At 40.4% G+C, this 17,966-nt stretch overlaps 1 protein-coding gene across 1 annotated transcript in view; it reads right to left on the bottom strand.

Moving 5' to 3' along the window:
• hhip (hedgehog interacting protein) overlaps positions 1-16,794 on the bottom strand; it is a 38,183-nt gene extending 21,389 nt beyond the window's left edge. The window contains exons 1-4 of the mRNA XM_059342157.1: positions 16,004-16,794; positions 11,865-12,057; positions 7,548-7,689; positions 4,158-4,359 (exon numbers count right to left, since the gene is read on the bottom strand). Of these exons, the coding sequence (XP_059198140.1) occupies positions 4,158-4,359; positions 7,548-7,689; positions 11,865-12,057; positions 16,004-16,285 (819 nt within the window). The 5' untranslated portion in view covers positions 16,286-16,794. The remainder of the gene's footprint in view (positions 1-4,157; positions 4,360-7,547; positions 7,690-11,864; positions 12,058-16,003) is intronic.
• Between the last annotated feature and the right edge of the window lie 1,172 nt (positions 16,795-17,966).

Raw genomic sequence — 17,966 nt, 5'->3', positions numbered from 1 at the left:
CTGTTAAAGTATTTTTTGGCACTTTGAGCACCAAAAGATAAGTCCATTCTAATTCCATTATATTCAAGTCAGACATTTCTACGGCCAATATCTCCAACACTCTGCAGCTCACACCAAAACAATCTAGACTGATAAATAGGCACTACAGGTAAGAGGATTTTTATATTAACAATCCCTTTAACCCTCACATTCATAATAATTGACCTATAATTTCTTAACAAATGTTAATGTTGCAGATTATAACGCCTGCCATTTCTGAGCCTCTATCAAACTCTACAAATGGCTTTGCCGTGTCAACACATTCCCTTCATTTTTCCCTTGAACATCTTTGTTTTTTATGACTACCATCATTCTTCCTCAGCCAGGCAGGGGGTTCTGATTGAATCTCTCATGAGGTATTAGCTCTTCATTTTTCACAAACACCTGCCTCTGCATTCCTCTTTTCCCTCCAATTCTGTTCTCTGGGGCTCCGGCTTTGGCATTGTCAAACTGTTGGCGTCACTCCACAGAAAGCTGGGAAAGTGAGGTGCAGGGATGAGGGGCGGTTGTTATCTCACATCTCACGGTGCATTACATGGAATGCTGGTCCTGTCTGAGTGGCGGATGCAGCGACACACACACAACGCCACGATTTCCAATTCTGCAGGGGCAGCTGTCTTTAGAGTCCTAGTGACACACGTGTTGGCTCATGCATTGTTACCCTGAACCTTTTGATCCTTCCTCACTGGCTCGTGGGCATTCCTCCACCAAAAGACATTCCACATGAGTTGATTGGAGCAAAACAATGTCTACGCCCTTCACTCAAAGACTACCTGAAACATCTACGCTCACACACACACAGACAGCACACACACCTCCTGCTTAGGATTCTCTGCCTTTTCCTTGTACAATGAGAATCAAATCTCCACTGCAACTCCTCCACCTGTTGATCCATAAATCCCATGACAAGTTCACAGCAATCTCATGACACATTAATCCTCCCGCAAGCCAAGAATAAGATATAATCCATCATCTGGGCCATAAAGTTTATAGAATGGACTCTTTTTTTTTTTTTTTTAACATTTCATCTTTCACTAGCAGGCATCCCACTGTTTGAGGATAATTGTGAGATCAGTATGAGTTATTGTAAAGATGAGGCCACTTATTTAAGTCCAGAGAGAGCAGCCCTGAGCCTCTGATGGCCGCTAAGAATGCAGAGCAGCTGTCAGCGGAGCAGGGACAGAAAGAATAACATGCTGTGACTTATTTGTTTTAACAGTGAAATATTTTATTGCAGGCCCCCCTCGCCCCTGTTACACAGGCTAATACATGTCAGTGGACTGTCAGCTTTGGGTTGCTACTCACAGATGTCTGCATTTATAAAACTCACTATCACACATGCTACTCTGGGTTGTTGTTTTTTCATGCTATACAGTGCAAGATGCTCTCATTGTTTAAGCACAGGATTTAGCAATGCAGACTACATATCACTAGACATCACAGAATTAAGGACAGATTTTCATGCATATCAGAAAGTTTCTGCCTTTGACTGCATCTTAAATTGGTTGTCATAAGAGCAACTCCAAACAAGTTCAAGGATAATTGTAGTTGTTATAATATTTAATTTGTTCTATACAATTTTGTAATTTACTTCTCTATAAATCTTGATATAACTATCATATGTTTGAAAAACTACTTTCTGATAAAACATATTCAAGTAGGAAGATGAAATCATCCGCCAACTGAACCACACCTGTGCTTATGTGGTACATATAGAACAAATCGCTATTAGGAATTTTTGGACTAGAAGAATTTGTTCTCTATTCTAAGAACCCCCATTTAGTAGTAGTAGTTCCTATAAAGTAGGAACATTATAGTTCTTACAAGAAGGGACTTTTTTAGCTCCTATTTAAGAGTAGGTTAGTCTCCCAACGCAAGAGGCAAAAGTGTAGAGTTGATTGGCTGAACACATGAACCAATGCAGCACATTTAAAAAAACAACAACCTGTTAGCTGTGTAATAAAATAAGTTTTTGTCGACTATTGATAAATCAACTAATCGCTCTAATGTGCGTTGGTATTGGACTAAAAAATCCATTATAGTTAGGACTTTAGTTATAACAGTCAAACTCAGCTACATGCACCAATTCTGAGCCACATCCTGCAGCAGGGCTCTGTCCAATCAGGAGGTTGGACCACAATTTACCATCATGTTAAAGGTGTGTGAATGTGAGCTAGTTGTGGAGAGACCACTGCAATGATGACATGGGTATAGTGTGTGTGTGTGTGTGTGTGTGTGTGTGTGTGTGTGTGTGTGTGTGTGTGTGTGTGTCTGTGGTGGGTGGGTGAGTGAGAGGGGGTGGGGTGGGGGGGGATTGAATTTCAGGAGAAGAACACCCACAGCGCAGCTAGGAGCCCACACCACCACAGCACAGCATTGTTTCTGTGCAGTTCAGCTTAATTGGCACCGGGGGGATCCGTGGAAGGAGGGGGATAGAGGAGCAGAAGGAAACACAGAACATTACAATCAAAGCATGTGCATGGAGCTGATGATAAACCCGTTATCTGCCCTGTCTCCTGGGTGCCTGGGTTCCTCTCTCTGTATAAAAGCAGCTCCATCCTGTTGATGCTGCCAGTAAACACCTTAGCCCTCCCCTGGTTCTGTTCACCCCGTGTGGCTGGGAGCCCGTTCCGGCAGCCAACATCACAGAATAGGACTCCTGGGGCCTGCGGGGGATCGAGCCACGTCTAATTGTCATAATGATCACTTTATCCACAACCAGTTTGGATTGAATGATGATAAGAGAGCACAGCAGAGCAGTGAGAGCATCCCGCAGGGGGCAGTTGCATATTCAATTGCTGTGCTCCGTTTGACTCCTTGTAAGCAAATGGTCTTGTCAGTGGAGGAGCAGGAGGCATGCGTGATAGATAAACTTCCTGTCTGGGAGTGTGTCCCACAAAAATCCCAGTTAACCCATCTCGTGTGATCTCAACAATTTCCGAACAATTCTCAAATTCAAAAGCTGCAGAGATGCAGAAAGGATTAGGGATAAAAAATGAATATAAGGACATCAACCTGAAAAATTATCTTGTCCGTATTACAAACAATTTATGTCTCAGTCTTGCATTATGTCCAGAGTCACGAACAACAGATCTCAAGATCTAGCACTAAACCACAACAAACAGTTGGCTGAAAATACATCTATTCTGTGACACAATTGATGTAACAAATGTCTAAAATTCTGCATCAGGCTTAGAAGATATAAATGAGAAAAGATACTTTATGTGCATCTTTGTTTCTTTTTTACAGCCTTGCTCGTGTTTATTTTTCTCAGAAAGGGTGCAAAGTAGAATACATGTTTACTTGCCCCCTTGATGCCACTGTCATTTCCTCTATTATGGCAGGAAGACTTTCATGATGGTAGGGGTTCAAGCAGACAATGTAAATGCTACATAGGTGCTAATTCCTGTTAGACATACAGAGACATAAGACATACGTCTTTTCAGGTTTTTACTCTCTATGCATCACTAACTTCTCATTATTTTAGACTAAGAGACCAGGAGAAAGCAAAATGATATCACAGACATTCAATTAAACTTTGTTGCAGTGAATAAAGAATGAAGACCAAGTTACAAATTTAAACAGTCACCATGTGGGGTATTGAGTTAGTCTCAGTGTAAAGTATTGGGTAACCATGTGGGATATTAGAACCCATATAGGAACGATATGGGAGAGTTTAAGAAAGGCATTAACCCACCTTGTGAGAATTAGCAGAAAATTAGCAATTTACATTTACAAAAAAATTACATTTACAATGTGTGCTGTATGTACAGTTAATTAGCAGATAATAGCATAATGATTAGCTACGATCACATTTGATGAATGACTGCTTGTTTGGTGTAATTATATAATTGAATACTTATAGTGAGCAGGCACCACTTCCAAGAGATTTGTCTTGGCTGGAGATGTTCCTCACCCGTTTACATAGGTGCAAACAGTTGTGTTAAAGCTTTAACACATTACTTCTTTCCTCTAGCAATGTAGCAAACAATATTTCATACACCATCAGCCAAGTCGCTTTCCTCTTTCCTGTTTACATTTGTGTTCAAATTACATCCATATAATTTTACCTCTGGAATTCCTCAGTGTTAACGCTATGAAGGCATGTTCATTCCTACCTTCAGGCCATTCTGCACCAGCTTGTGGATGTCCAGGAAGGGCTCCTTGATTAGCTCGAGGTCATGGTTGAGTATCCTGACAATCCCCTCCCTCTCCAGGACAAAGAGCCGCTGGGATCCATCCCCACAGTGCACCACGGCCACAGGCTGCCTCAGACCACTCAACACCTCCCGGGCACAGTAGCAGTTGTGTTTGTGTTTCCTGGGTAACAAGACAAAAGGTCAGAAACCGATGGTGGCAGTGAATAATCCCATTATAAGGTAGAGGGGGAATGACAGAATTTGAAGTATTAGTGTTTGAAAGTCAGAATAAAATAATCCACAATAAGACATAAAAACATTTAAATCACTTTTGACATTTGCAATTATTTTTTTAATCAAATGGCTCACTCTGATTGACATTTTTAAAGTCCACTTTATCATCATGTCTTTTATAAAAACTTTTTTCTCCATTCTACATCACTAAACTGCCTCACACCCACTTATTCCAAACAATCCCCTCTCTCCATCTTTCCAATTTAATTATTTTTTCTCTTAAATGGATCCAGCAAAAGTAGCACAGGAAGATTAAAATAACACTCCCATATACACCCTCCACTGTAGCAGGACCCTGACCAAACTGTCGAGACAGGGTGAGCACTTAGGGACAGAGCTGTACAAGCACATTTTCAGAAACTAGAAGATGTAACCTTTCAAATGAAGCTTCATACATGTGTTTTGGCCTTAGCTCTTCCTAGTCATAAGCTTTAGCTCAAAAATGTTTCAGGGTCTAACCCTACCCCTACACCTACCGTTACCAGGTGTAAAGGTTAATAGGAATTAGAAAAGCTGACATGGTTCGCGGATGACGTGTTAATCATTTTTATCACAACCATCAACATCCCTAACAACTTTGATGTCATTAATGGATATGTTTGGTAAACTATCAGGCTATAAGATAAATATCCAGAAAACCCGAAGTTATGACCTTTAATTTTAAAGATGATTTGGTAACTAAATACAGCCTGAGTTGTAACAAAAAATCAATGAAATACCTGGGAATTAATCTTACCCAAGACATTACGAAATTATTTGAAGCCAATTATATTCCTCTCAACTTTAAAATTAGGTCTGATATCTCCAGATGGAATCACATTAATTTCTCGATATATCTGGACAGGTAAAAAAACAAGGATAAAATTTAAAGTAATGCATTTGTCAAAAGACAAGGGAGGAATGGCACTGCCAAATTTAAAAGATTACTACTATTCGGTTCGGATAAGAACCCTGGGGTACCTTCTCGCATTTCAGGGCCAGATGGAAGGAAATAGAAAAGGGAGGTTCTATGGGTCCACCCTTACAGGCAGTAATGGCAGACAAAAAACTTGTAGACAGTCTTGCAAATAAAGATAACACCTGGATAAAAATAACATTAAAAACCTGGCACAAAGTAGTTAGGAAATACAATTTAAAGGGTGCAGAAAACATATAACGTTGGTGTGCTTATGACATGGATTTCATTCCAAATAGGACAGACAATAGATTTAAATTGTGGACGGAAAGGGGCCTAACAGCTTACTGCTGCTTTATACATAATGGGTCTGTGAAAAATTTTGACGATCTCAAAAGGGAATATGATTTAGAGAGGCATGATTTTTTCCAATACCTCCAAGTAAGGAATCAATTAAATACAATTTTGACAGAGGACTTGGGAAGCAATATCCTGAAGGGTTTGTCTCAATTTATAAATCTGGGAGTGGAAAGAAACTAATATCTAGATTATACAAAGGTCTCCAGGACTCCTAGAATCCAAACTGCCTGCATATTAAATGTAGATGGGGAAGGGAGGGAAATTTGGTCATATCTGGGGATGAATGGGAAAACATTTGTAAATTACATTGGAAAACCACAACTTCACACAGCTGGTGAGAGTTTGGATGGAAAAAAATTTAGAGATTTTTTTATAACGCCTGCTCAGAAGAGACATCAAGGTAGTGGAACAAATTGTTGGAGGATGTGTGGTTCAGATGTGGCCATCCATTATCACTTATTTTAGGATTGTCCGAAACTTTCAACTTTCTGGCATGACATTCTTGATTGTCTGGAATACATATTTCGAATGACTATACAATTTGATGTCAGCTCAATGTATTTTTGTACCATGGCACTACATATTCAATCAACAGCAGAAAAATAACTAATGAAGATATTACTGATTGGAGCATAGAAAGCTATAACAAGGAAATGGCTACAACCCAACGCACCGACACTGGAGGACTGGCAGGAACTGTTCATGAAATCTACATCATGGAGAGACTGACATTCGTCTAAAATTGCAATAGGGGAAATTTAAGAGTTGGTGGTCAAAGTGGATCAGTTATATAAGATCACGGAGACCTGAACTGCTTTAAGTATCTCTACTACATGGCTTGGGGTGCCTGCTGGTCTTGGAGGGATGAGTGAATGTGGGATCTATTGATCGGGTGTTTCCATTTTGTGCATTGTAGAATGAAAGGGAGAGTAATAACTGGGTGAATATGTTGGCACAATTGTTTAAGTACATGGTTTTGTTTAGCCCTGTGTGTAATGGTGCTGAAATGACTTTCTGTTGTGTATGTTTCTCCTTGATAAAAAAAGAAATAAAAAAAAAAGAAAAGCTGACATGACTGGCCATGTGGAGGACCAAATTAGCACTTGATCTCCATGCCTTAATATTAAAAAGCCATATAATATTATATATAATATAATATGCCATAATGCCTATAAAATGACTATATTTTGGCACTTTCTCCCAGCCTCTAACAAAAGAATGCCCTACTCATTTACATGAATAGACCTCTCTGAGGATAAGGTGCAGAGGCGACAAATGAGCCCCTGACTCTGACTTTTGGAAGTTATTTGTCTAAATGCTGGTTGCTGCTATTCAGGTGCACATGCTGCTTGGCTCTCTTGCCTCAGGGAAAACAGGGATGAAAGGCATCCCCCCATGGACAAAAGGGCAAAGCCCTCTGTGATGTACAGACCTTTGCAGTGAGGGAGGCAACCAGAATGACGCAGGATAAGCATTTTCATTATGTGAGCAAAGCTGAGCAAATGCAGTCTGGACAAACTTTAGGATTAGAGAGGAGATGGCATAGCATTTCTGTCTGAGAGGATGGACCATGTCAAAAATGGACCAGTGAACCAAGAACATGTGACCGAGGCTACGCCAGGTTCTATAAAAACATAAAAATCACGGCTGAATGTCATGAATCTGAACCCATAAGTACTAATGAAGCCTGAAACGTTCACTTGGCCTAAAACATATTTAAGAAGTGGCCAAAGCTCATTCAAATTAAAAACATGAACATCTTCCCGAGTGTAATTCAACCTTTAAATGGAATAAAACACAGTAAAAGTCAAGCTACAAACCTGATATCTTCTATTTTCTCATCTCCCAAGTAGTTGGAATCTTGCCCTTGTGGTCGCTTTCGTTGAAAATCTGGAAAGCACAGACTGGCATCTCTCCTCCCATAGTATTGGCAGAACTCATCCACATCAGCCTGGAACAGTTCTAGCAAACACAACAGATACAGATATTGACACTTACTGTAGATATGGGTTAATATGTATGATATAATATATATGGAGTTCATACACTGGGCTTGTGTAGACACCCGATTGAGAAAATGCAATAAATTTCTTCTAACATTGCCTTTTTACGGTACTTTAGCTCTGTGTGTGCATACATCTGTACTGTACATGGCTGTACTATCACTGTGTGCAAGAGAGGAAAAAAGAGAGACACAGATGAAACGAGAGAGGATGTGATGTGCTTGTGTGTTGGGGAGGGTTGAAGTTATGCTTGATGAGCCAAACCAAATCCTGGCTAGACTGGGCTGAAATGAACAAGTGAAAACAAACTGGGCCAAACCAAATGGATCACAGATTAGAAAGGGCTGTGCTGTGAACTATGCCTCCTCCAGAGAGCAAAAATATTGCATTCTCAATTTAACACTGTCATTATTATGATCAATGAACTAATGCTTTTGCACTAGTCCTAATGAATTTCTCTAAGGCTATGCAACACCCCAGTGATGCTTTGCTTGTTTGTTTCACTTTCATTGTACATTCTTAACTAGAAAACACATTTGAATGCACACAAAAAAGTTCAGCTTACCAGCTTGTCTGATTCCTACAAGCATAAGTGTAACACCTTGTGTCCTTAATGAAGGCTTTCTGTTATATACCTTTCTCTCGAGCCAAAATGTGAAATGATGATAGTAAAATTTGTCATCATATTATGGTCAAGCAGTTAACTTTATATTTGTAGGATTTGAAATGGTCAATTTGCACTGCACATAAAAGTTGAGGGACACAATGTGTCACAGCTCTTACTATCCCCAACATAAAATAGAATGCTAGCTAGTTGCTGCTAGATGCAAAGGTCAGTTTAGTGTTGTTTTTATTGTAATGACAATCATTGGTTATTCCTGTGCAAAACAGTGAAAATGCATTTTACTGTTCCTGCAATTCTTAGGCATGTCTTAATGTTCTTTAATGAGTAAGTCCCAACCACTTTCCTTCAAAAAGGTCTGACTGTTTTGCATTACTGAGTAACACATGGGCACAGCATGCAAAATGAAATAATCAACCTGCTAAATATGGCATGTAATTCCAAATAAACAAAACATTTTTTCAGGGAGAGAGATTTTCTTTGCTTACGTTGCCAAACAAAGAGTTTGGAATTGAGGTTCTAATGATAGAAGGTGTCATATGCTGTACAGATTGTGAAGCCCCTTGAGGCAAATTTGGGTTTTTTATTATTGGGCTATATAAATAAAATGTATTTGCCTGTTGGTTTACCTAAAATGTTTCTGTGCCGGCGCAATAAGTGATCTGCGTAAACATGGGAGTCACATGCAGCTACGCCTCCGGCCCGTACAGCAGTCACAACACTTTTCCCAGCAGAAAGCAAAGTGTGCAGTGGGTCTCAGAGGCCCTTCGCGACCTAAAAACAATCTTGCCAATATTGTTTCCTTTAGTCAATCCCTCAGAGGACAGAGGAGAGCAAATACACCAGTGATAAAAACACAAACAGGACTCTCCCTGTCCCCCCTTTCATCTCACTCTCCTGCCACACACCGACCGCTAGCGCTGACCGCACCAAATACTGGAGGTGATAGGATATCCCCTCAAACATCTAAACACAACATGAAGATCAAACACACACAGAAACACACACACACACACAAGGAGCTCTGGCCATACCACCCACTCACTTGTGTCTGCAGTTATCTTAACCATGCTGGTTGGGGACCTCGGTTGCAGTGGTGGGGGGTGGTGGGGGGGAAAAGGGAGGAAGATATGAGAGAAAAGGAGTACAGGGAAGGTGGGAGGCCTCCAGGCTGAAGTGAGAGTCAAAGCAGTAAATGTCTTTATGGAGAAATGGGGGCTAAGTACATGGCCTAATCAAGGGCTGGTAGGAAGTTTCATGGGAGGAGAACCGCAGTTATGGATGCAGTAAAGGCTACTGTTTCATTTTAATACCATCGGTCAGCGATTTTGAATTAGCAAAAGTTAAAGACGTGTGTTCATGTTTGTGATTATAGTCACTGTTACTGCAAGATAATTCAATGTAATTAATCGATTTGTGTTTAGTAAGCTGTGCAAGTTTATTGTATTTATGTATGTTCCATCTTTATTGTACTTTGTGCAGCGAAAAAAAATGATTATGAACAAAGTACAAAAGAAGAGGAAGAACATGCAAAAGAAAAAGAAAAAAGAAAAAGGAGAGAGAGAGCGGGAGAGAGAGCGAGACAGAGAGCAAAAGGGGATGGAGAGAGGGAGACAGAATTCTGTCCATATTCCCGGCTCCCCAGCGCTAAAGTTATACTTCCATCTGGTTATCTTCCAAGGCAACCTGGGTGGCCCACCCAAAGTACTTGACATCTTGATGCACTTCAGCAGTTTTACATACACACAACCTTTGTAGAAAAATAAATGTGTCATTCGTCACCACATATGCTGATCTGTGGAGGGCTGAGGGGGGGTGAGCGGGGAGGAGCACGACTGTGAACACGGGGAGGGGGGATTCTTCTCTGGATTCCTCTCTTGAGCTTTTTTGGTTTGACTCTCTGAGCCCATATGTATGTCAGCTCATAAGCAAGTCATGTAATTTCAGACAAGTCTTCTTCCCCCTTTTGCTTGGTCTGTGGAGTCCCACTCGCCAACCTCAATTTTAGTTCAAGTGCTGCGCAAGATATGCGAGCAGACCATTAGATGCAGACGAGGATGGACTCAGATGGAATGTATGTGTTTGATATTTGACTTGAGCAACAGCATACCATGTGGGTGGGTTGCAGACAAGTGTGTTTGAAACTGTTCTCTGTTTGCAAATCTCAGCAGATCTAATCAGTTTGTGGCGACAGAGATTGGAAGAAGACTTGGCTGGAGGAGAAAAGACAGTCAGAAAACGTTTGATCATGGTTGGTATGCACTATGAAGGCACAGGTACCTGTGATCTTGCATCCCTTCAAAGGAAATTCTGCAGACCAAATGCTTTCAAAGGGCAGAGAAGTTCCTATCATTTAGCAGTACCATATCCACAAGGAAAAGTGTTTCATCAATGAGTTTTTTCCCCCCCTGATTCTGTAGATTCTGCCATCACATACCAGAGCTCATAATAAGCGATGACAGAGGTCAGAAAAGCGGACTTTAACTTTGTTTAGATTCATGTGAACTTACTATTCAAATTAAAACATACCGGTGGCAGGGCATGAGCCGCAGGCTTTTAAGTGACAGTTTATGTCTGAGGAAGACGAAGTGTCAGGCAGTCATGTCTAGACCAACACGAGGGTGCTTATGCATCCCGAATACAGAATCAACCCCAGGAATTAAGTCTGGTGAGCAGTATCCAGGAACAAGTCATAAAATAGTTCATTTTGCTCCAGTCCAGTTTTCTGGTACACTTTTGTTAGTGCGTGTTGTTGTCACACCCACCTTTGCAAAATCTAATATTTTCCGTTCACATGTCAGGAAATGCCTCAAATCTGTGTATTGTTACTTCGCTCAAGATCTTCAAAAAAAGTCAAATGTTTGCAAATGTATGCTGATTAAAATAAACTTGCATGATCCGAGCAAACCTAACAGACAAGAGAACAAAAATGTCGGCACCTGGTGGCATGAATACAGCTCGACTGAATACTGCGTCATGAATTAAAGCTAAAATATCGCTCTGCTATTTGTTAGAACAAATGTGCTACATCAGACTGCAGACTAATCAGCAAACTGGTGTTTTGTCTGTATAGGCAGTGTTTGGCGAGTAATTTTACTGATGCATTAAAGTGCAACAGGAAAGCGGGGAGCAAGGAAGCGAGCAAGCAAACGGGTGAGACAAGCTCAGCAACAAATGGAGGTGAGGTCAGATGAGGTAAGAGCTGGATAAATAAATATTCACAGACCAGACTACTGACGCACCACTTCTTGCATAAGTCCAAAAATCTGCCAGTTCTACATGTGCAGGCTAAGTCTCAATGAGAATTGAGGCCTGCTGTGAATTTTAATTTATCACAATCTGAGGTGTCACTTTCATTTTAAACGTATGAGAGACTGAAAGAAGCAACTGTAACGTATGCCTACTTTCACTAACTCTATTCATGTGTACATGTTTGCTTGCATATCACCAGGTAACCACACAGGGGCTATAATTCAAGTCACATTCATGGTCATTATTATCTATGTAATTACCTGGTATGTGCCCCCTGCAGGTGTAGTAGAACTCGCGGCAGAAGTCCTGGCAGAGCTGCGGCAGGTCTGGCTCCCTGTGTGGCATCTTATCCATGTCCAAGGAGTGGAACAACACCTGGGCATTGGGGGAGCAGCGAGCACACTTGATCTCCTCCAGGAGACGTCCACATTCGGTGTTGTTGGTGGAGAAAATCTGGAGACCACACGCAACACGGACCAGTGCATGATTAAAATGGTGGGCTGTTAACTTTTACTTCTTCAGTTTAGATCATTTTTAAATCTTCGTTATCATAAATTCCTGACAACTTAAGGCACTGTTTGACATTTTAAAAGGACTATAACTAAACAAAATGATTCCAAATGTTCCAAATGATTCCGGTCTGTCCAAATAACATTATAAAGGCAAATATTAGCTGTTAAAAGATTTCACCTAAGTTATTTAATGTGTATATATCAGCCCATGTAATGTGTAAAATGAATGGTTTTGATTAAATGTTATTCCCCTCCTACAATAAAACACAGAGATGCCTAAGCACTTTCCCGCCCTTACCAAACCTTCCTATTTAACAGCCCTAAATTAGGAAAACTCGACCCAATTACCACATAGAAAGTCGATGAACTCCACTTAACTCAAATATTTTAAAGTTACAAGAACACATTTAGACAACATCTTGATGTTAACATCTTTCTCCCATATGACACTTGCAAAATTAGATGATTTCTTGCAGGCAACAAGTTGTAAACCAAAACTAGATGCAATCAACCTATTACTCCACTCCACATCATATGTTAAACATCAATGTCATTGTGTAGTCTGTTTATATTCTACATGATCTGCCCATTTGAAATGTGGTTAGTTATTGTTAAGATTTGTATTGTGCTTAACAGTTTGTTGTAAGGCATCTTCCTTTTTTCCCCTAGTATCATCAGTCGAATGAAAAATGACGATGTGACAGACTTGCATAGTGTTGAATTTGCAGGATCTCTACCATGATTTGCATGAACGTTCACACCATTAACACTGCAAAGACACTCCACATTTTCCTACTGAAATATTTCCTTAGTGTATTTACAATGTCATGCACACACACTCAAATATAACAAAACCCTGCCATTTGTGATTTTAAACCTTAAGTACACTGATGTTTTAAATCATATTTTAACAACATTTTCTGTAATATCAAATTCTATATCCTTTGATGCCAATTTGTTAAACATTGAGGTTGGAACACCCTGTCTGTTTGGAGAAATAAACAAAGAAATCATCTCATTCACTGCCTACTTACCGAAGTTCATAAACAGTTAAAGTCAAATTACAATTCCCATGTCTGACAGATCCTGGGGCATGAAATGAATGAAGCTAAATAAGAACCTCAAAGCCAGACTTGGGGTCATTACACAAAAGTACACAAAGAGTTAATCCAAAAGAAATTAGAAGGATTATTTACATAACAAATTAGCTGTAATAAAACACAATGTAATCTGTTTTAGGTCAAGAGCAGCGCTGCTTGGGCAGCCAGGCAGGCAGGCAGGCTGGTAGTGCTTTGCTCTGTGTGAGGTCCATGTGTAAACACCAATTTAGAGATAGACAGGCACATCATTCCCACTCTGGTATCAACAAATTAGCAGTCTGTCGAAGTCAATTAGACCAGCGAACCCAAGGCCAACATATGGATGCCTTATACTTCTCTCTGACTGCAGAACAAACTACAAGTGGGGAAAATATTTTCTGTTTAGAAGTTATTCAGAGCTGTGTTTACCCAACAGGTGGCTGAACATCTGGCAAAAACCTGAGGGTTTACCTGAAAAATATACTAACATATCAGGAAAATCTCTTATCACAAAAGGCAGTATAACGGATGATTTGAAGAGGGAAAAGAAATTCAGGCCTGTTTGAGGTTTCCATAGTTAAACTCAGATCTAAATCCTACTTTTGTTCTATATTTTATCTAATTGTTGACGTTTTTCTTCAAAAAGGGAGCTCCAGGCTGGCTATGACCCTGTATGTGTGGTGTGTTCCTCTGTCTCTGTGCCCTCAAAACTCATGCCATGCAGTGTTGTGGGCATGCCTGCCCTCCTGCTCTAAATTGCCCATTGATTCTGTGTGCCATGGGCTGGCACAAGGTCAACAGAGAGTAGCATTTGTGTGCTCTCAGCCATGCCCTGTGTCCATATGTTGCTGGGATGGGCTCCAATGTTGCCATCATCCAAACCAGAACAAGTGGACCTTTGTTTGTTGTCTTTTGCTGAATCTCACTGAGTACGTTCCTCAAAAGCAGGGAGAAAATGGCAATGAGGCTCAGCTGTTGCACTTTTCCTGAGGACACGCTAAAGCAGGTCAAGAACAGAGCCATAATCAAACAAACATGGAGCTATAATAGCGTAAGAAAATAAAATTGTCATTAACGTATTCCCAGGCTATTTCAGATGTTTACATTACATTTTCCAAAGTTGGCATCACACCAAAATGCAATGCATAGCTTCATGTGGGAGAACAGCTGTTACAGGATTACTTCTTTCTAGTATATCATCTGCATAATGGCTTTCGCCAATTAAATTGCCAGAAGAAACATGTTAATATACATTGCCACACTTGGAAAAAAAAAATCTGTTGTCTATCAATTGCAATAAATCTGTGACGCTCTACAAACCTCATGTGGTCAGGGAGACAGAGAGGGGGGGAGCACTGATGTAGGCAATGCTAAGCTTTAACAACAGTACTGTCCTCAGGGAATAGGTGCAAGTTGGCTGGCAGGGGGATATAGTGAAGGACACACACCCTCTCAAAGGCATTAACACTTGGACAGGGCTGATGACTGGGGGAGAGTGATGTTCTCCAGCTTCTCCCATTAGTGAAACTAACAAACACAATGGTGTTGTTGTTATTCTTTTGCCATAATCAGAAAGGGCTCCGTGTGTGGGCAGTGTAGTGGGGAGGAGGAGAAGTCGAGTTCGTCCTATTCAGTTCCCCCCTCTTATTTGCATGACTTGAGCAAATTAAATGATGCAATATGGCTTTTTGTCGCAACACAAAGTAAGATACCACCCAGCCACTGAATGATTGGAGGAGTGGTTTACATGAGAATGGCCCGGTGAGGATCCAACGGAATCCGCTACAAGTTTGGCGCATATACACTCTGCTTTTTTCTGTCTTTCCCCCCCACGGAAACTGAGCATATGTTTAGTAAAAATGGTTTCTTTTAAGACAGTTTAACACTTCTTTTATCACTTCGGTGGACGCCACAACGACTAGCTGTGACGTAAAAGCGCCAGTTAGGTACATTGTGTGAAACTTTTCCCTTTAGCCAAACAAATTCCTGTACGTTAACGCCGAAAAACCGCTGAGAACTAATCGCTGTCAAACAGACGACAAGAACACAAATGGTTATCAGCTCCCAGCTGCGGTAAAATAGGTCGACAGGTTGATTAAAAGGTACAACCGGGCTCCTACCTTTTTTTTTTCGGGTAAACGGTTCAACCGTTAAGCTAGTAGCCGTTTCTCCTGACAGTTGGAGCTGACTGGCGAGAAGTAACGTAAAACGGCGAGCGATTACCATGGTAACGCCGAAGCGCACGAGACAGCTGAATGTGTAAAGCACAACGCCCGGTAAACAAATCAAACAATTATTTAAAATACGGGTTCGAAACCCGGACATTGAGTCAATTTCAGATCGGTTAAGCAACAAATAAGCAAGTTAACGCTTACAGAGAAGATCGGCTTACGCTATACTTGTAAAACAAGTTGATTTGAGAAGATATAGTACGGATATTATAGCGATATAGTTATTTAGAGATGAAAGTGTGATAAAAAAAAAAAATACTACAGAGATACACTATCACATAATGGGATTTTAAAAGGCGTACCTATAGGCAATGTTTAAAAAACACAAAGGTATGGTAAAGTCACCTACCATTGATTACCACACACACACTATATGTCCTTTTTACGAATGCTAAAATACGTCTTTTAAACGGGACACCCAAAGGCATCACAGCCAGGGGCAATTTCCACAAATTCAGCTGTCTGCAACAAGAGGTAGAAGGAATGACAATGCACAAGGGCTGTAAATGCATCTCCTGAGGCGTTTTAGTCCCTTAATTTGAGTAAAATGCAGCGTGGTGGACGGACATTAACCTACCCTGGCATCCCTGCGGTGCAGGATCTGATAGGCGGCTCTCCTGGTGGGACAGCAGGACACACGAGGATACAACCTGTGGCAAACTTCTCCTCCTCCGCTGCTGCTGTTGCTGCCGTCAAGCAACACTTTTCGCTCCCTTTTCTTCAGCCGCTTGGGCAAGCTTCCGTCGTAACATCTTCTCCTCCTGGGGCTAATTTCTCCCCTCTCGCCGAATTTCGCGTCTCCACATTCCCACACGCTGGCCGCGATGGCCAAGACGAGCACAAATTGCAAATGCTTCATAGTTTAAAAAATCATTAAAAAAATAACACTAAAAATATGAAAATACAAATAATATAAACACAAGATCTGCCCCCTTTAAGTGGGGTTCACCTGCAATGTGATATATTTATATATATTTTTATTTTGGGCTATATTTCTCCAAGCAGCAAATTACTAAAAGAAAATTACAAATATTGTAAGATCAGGTGTCCTGAATTTGACCCACTGCTATAAAGAAATGTATTTTAAAAAATAAATTAATGTTGCTTCTGCTTATAAGAGCCCAACACTAAGATATAAAAAATAAAATAACACAAAACAATAACACAATTTATCCTGATGAACACAAAAAGTCAATCCCCCCTAAGAAAATCAACGTGAACTGCAAAAGAGCCGTGACGTTCCTTCAGATGTAATTCCTTTTAAGCACAACACGACGGTTTGTGCATGCACGGGGTCAAAAAAAAACATTGAAGACATAAAAGTTGTCTCTCACTAAAGTCCTCAGACCGCTCACATGTTTTCCCGTGCTCTTTCCTCCTTCTTTTTAACCAGCGCGCGAGAAGAGGAGCGAGCGCGGTGACGTATGACTTCGCGGGAGCGCGCATGTGGCCACAGTCGCGTCCATGTCGAGGTAAACAGTTACCTGGTAAGAGGCGGAGGACGGAGAGTGGAGGCGGTGGGAGACGCACTGTTGGGCTCACTCGACCGAAAAAGTGGTATTCATATTATCCAAGACATTTATTACCAAGGTCTAAATAAGCTGTAAGTATATCATGTAAAATACAACTTAAAAGAATATAACCAATTATTTTGTATTGTTTTGATGGTGTATTTTCTGCCCTAGATAGCAGAAAAGCATTCTTTCTCTTTTCTCTCCTGCAGAAAACATATACCCTCAATGGTGCTGCTGTATATCAAGGTGTACTTTAGTACTCAGATACATTATAGTAAATACAGAGTAAGTTACTGCACTTTTTACTCCACTGACAGCTATAGGTGCTTGGCAGATTCTAATTTTTCATACAAAACATATGCTCAATTTATTATATAAGACAACTTGTTACATCAACAGCATTTGCAGTCATAAAATGAGACCATATACATAATTTATTACAAGTTAATTAATTAGCAAAGATATAACATAATAATAAAACTCATACTATTATTCATACTATTGCCTTTTTTTTGCATATTGAGTACATCACATTTTGAAACATCACTTTATAATACCTTTGTACTTTTACTTATGTAAGATTTTGAAAGCAGGGCTTTTACTTGTAATTGAGTATTATTACATTGTGGTATTGGTTGGAGTTACTTCATGTCCATGAGCCAAGTCTTAAAAGCAAAAAAAAAAAAAAAAAGGAAAACTGACCCATACATTCTTTTTTGTTTTCAAATAACTGAGCTTATGAAAGAGGCATGGAGATTTCTGCCAGAGACTGGCAATATAAAAAATTCAGAATATTATGTTACATCACAAACTATGTCATGGGTGTTTGACTTTGTTTCTAAATATGGTGTAAAAGGTTTATTCTGGTCACCGCAGGGTGAAGAATTACATGTGGTAGGCAGTGGAAAATCAGCTACGATGAGAATCTATCGCTACGACCTGATGCGCAGAAATGTTCTGCCCTACAGTTGCACATACTGTAAGGCATCCTAATTTGGCTCCTGATAATACCAAACCAAATGTGGG

Source organism: Centropristis striata, chromosome 1 (assembly GCF_030273125.1).
Source record: "Centropristis striata isolate RG_2023a ecotype Rhode Island chromosome 1, C.striata_1.0, whole genome shotgun sequence".
Classification (NCBI taxonomy): Eukaryota; Metazoa; Chordata; class Actinopteri; order Perciformes; family Serranidae; genus Centropristis; species Centropristis striata.
This window is presented reverse-complemented; position numbering and strand designations above follow the sequence as displayed.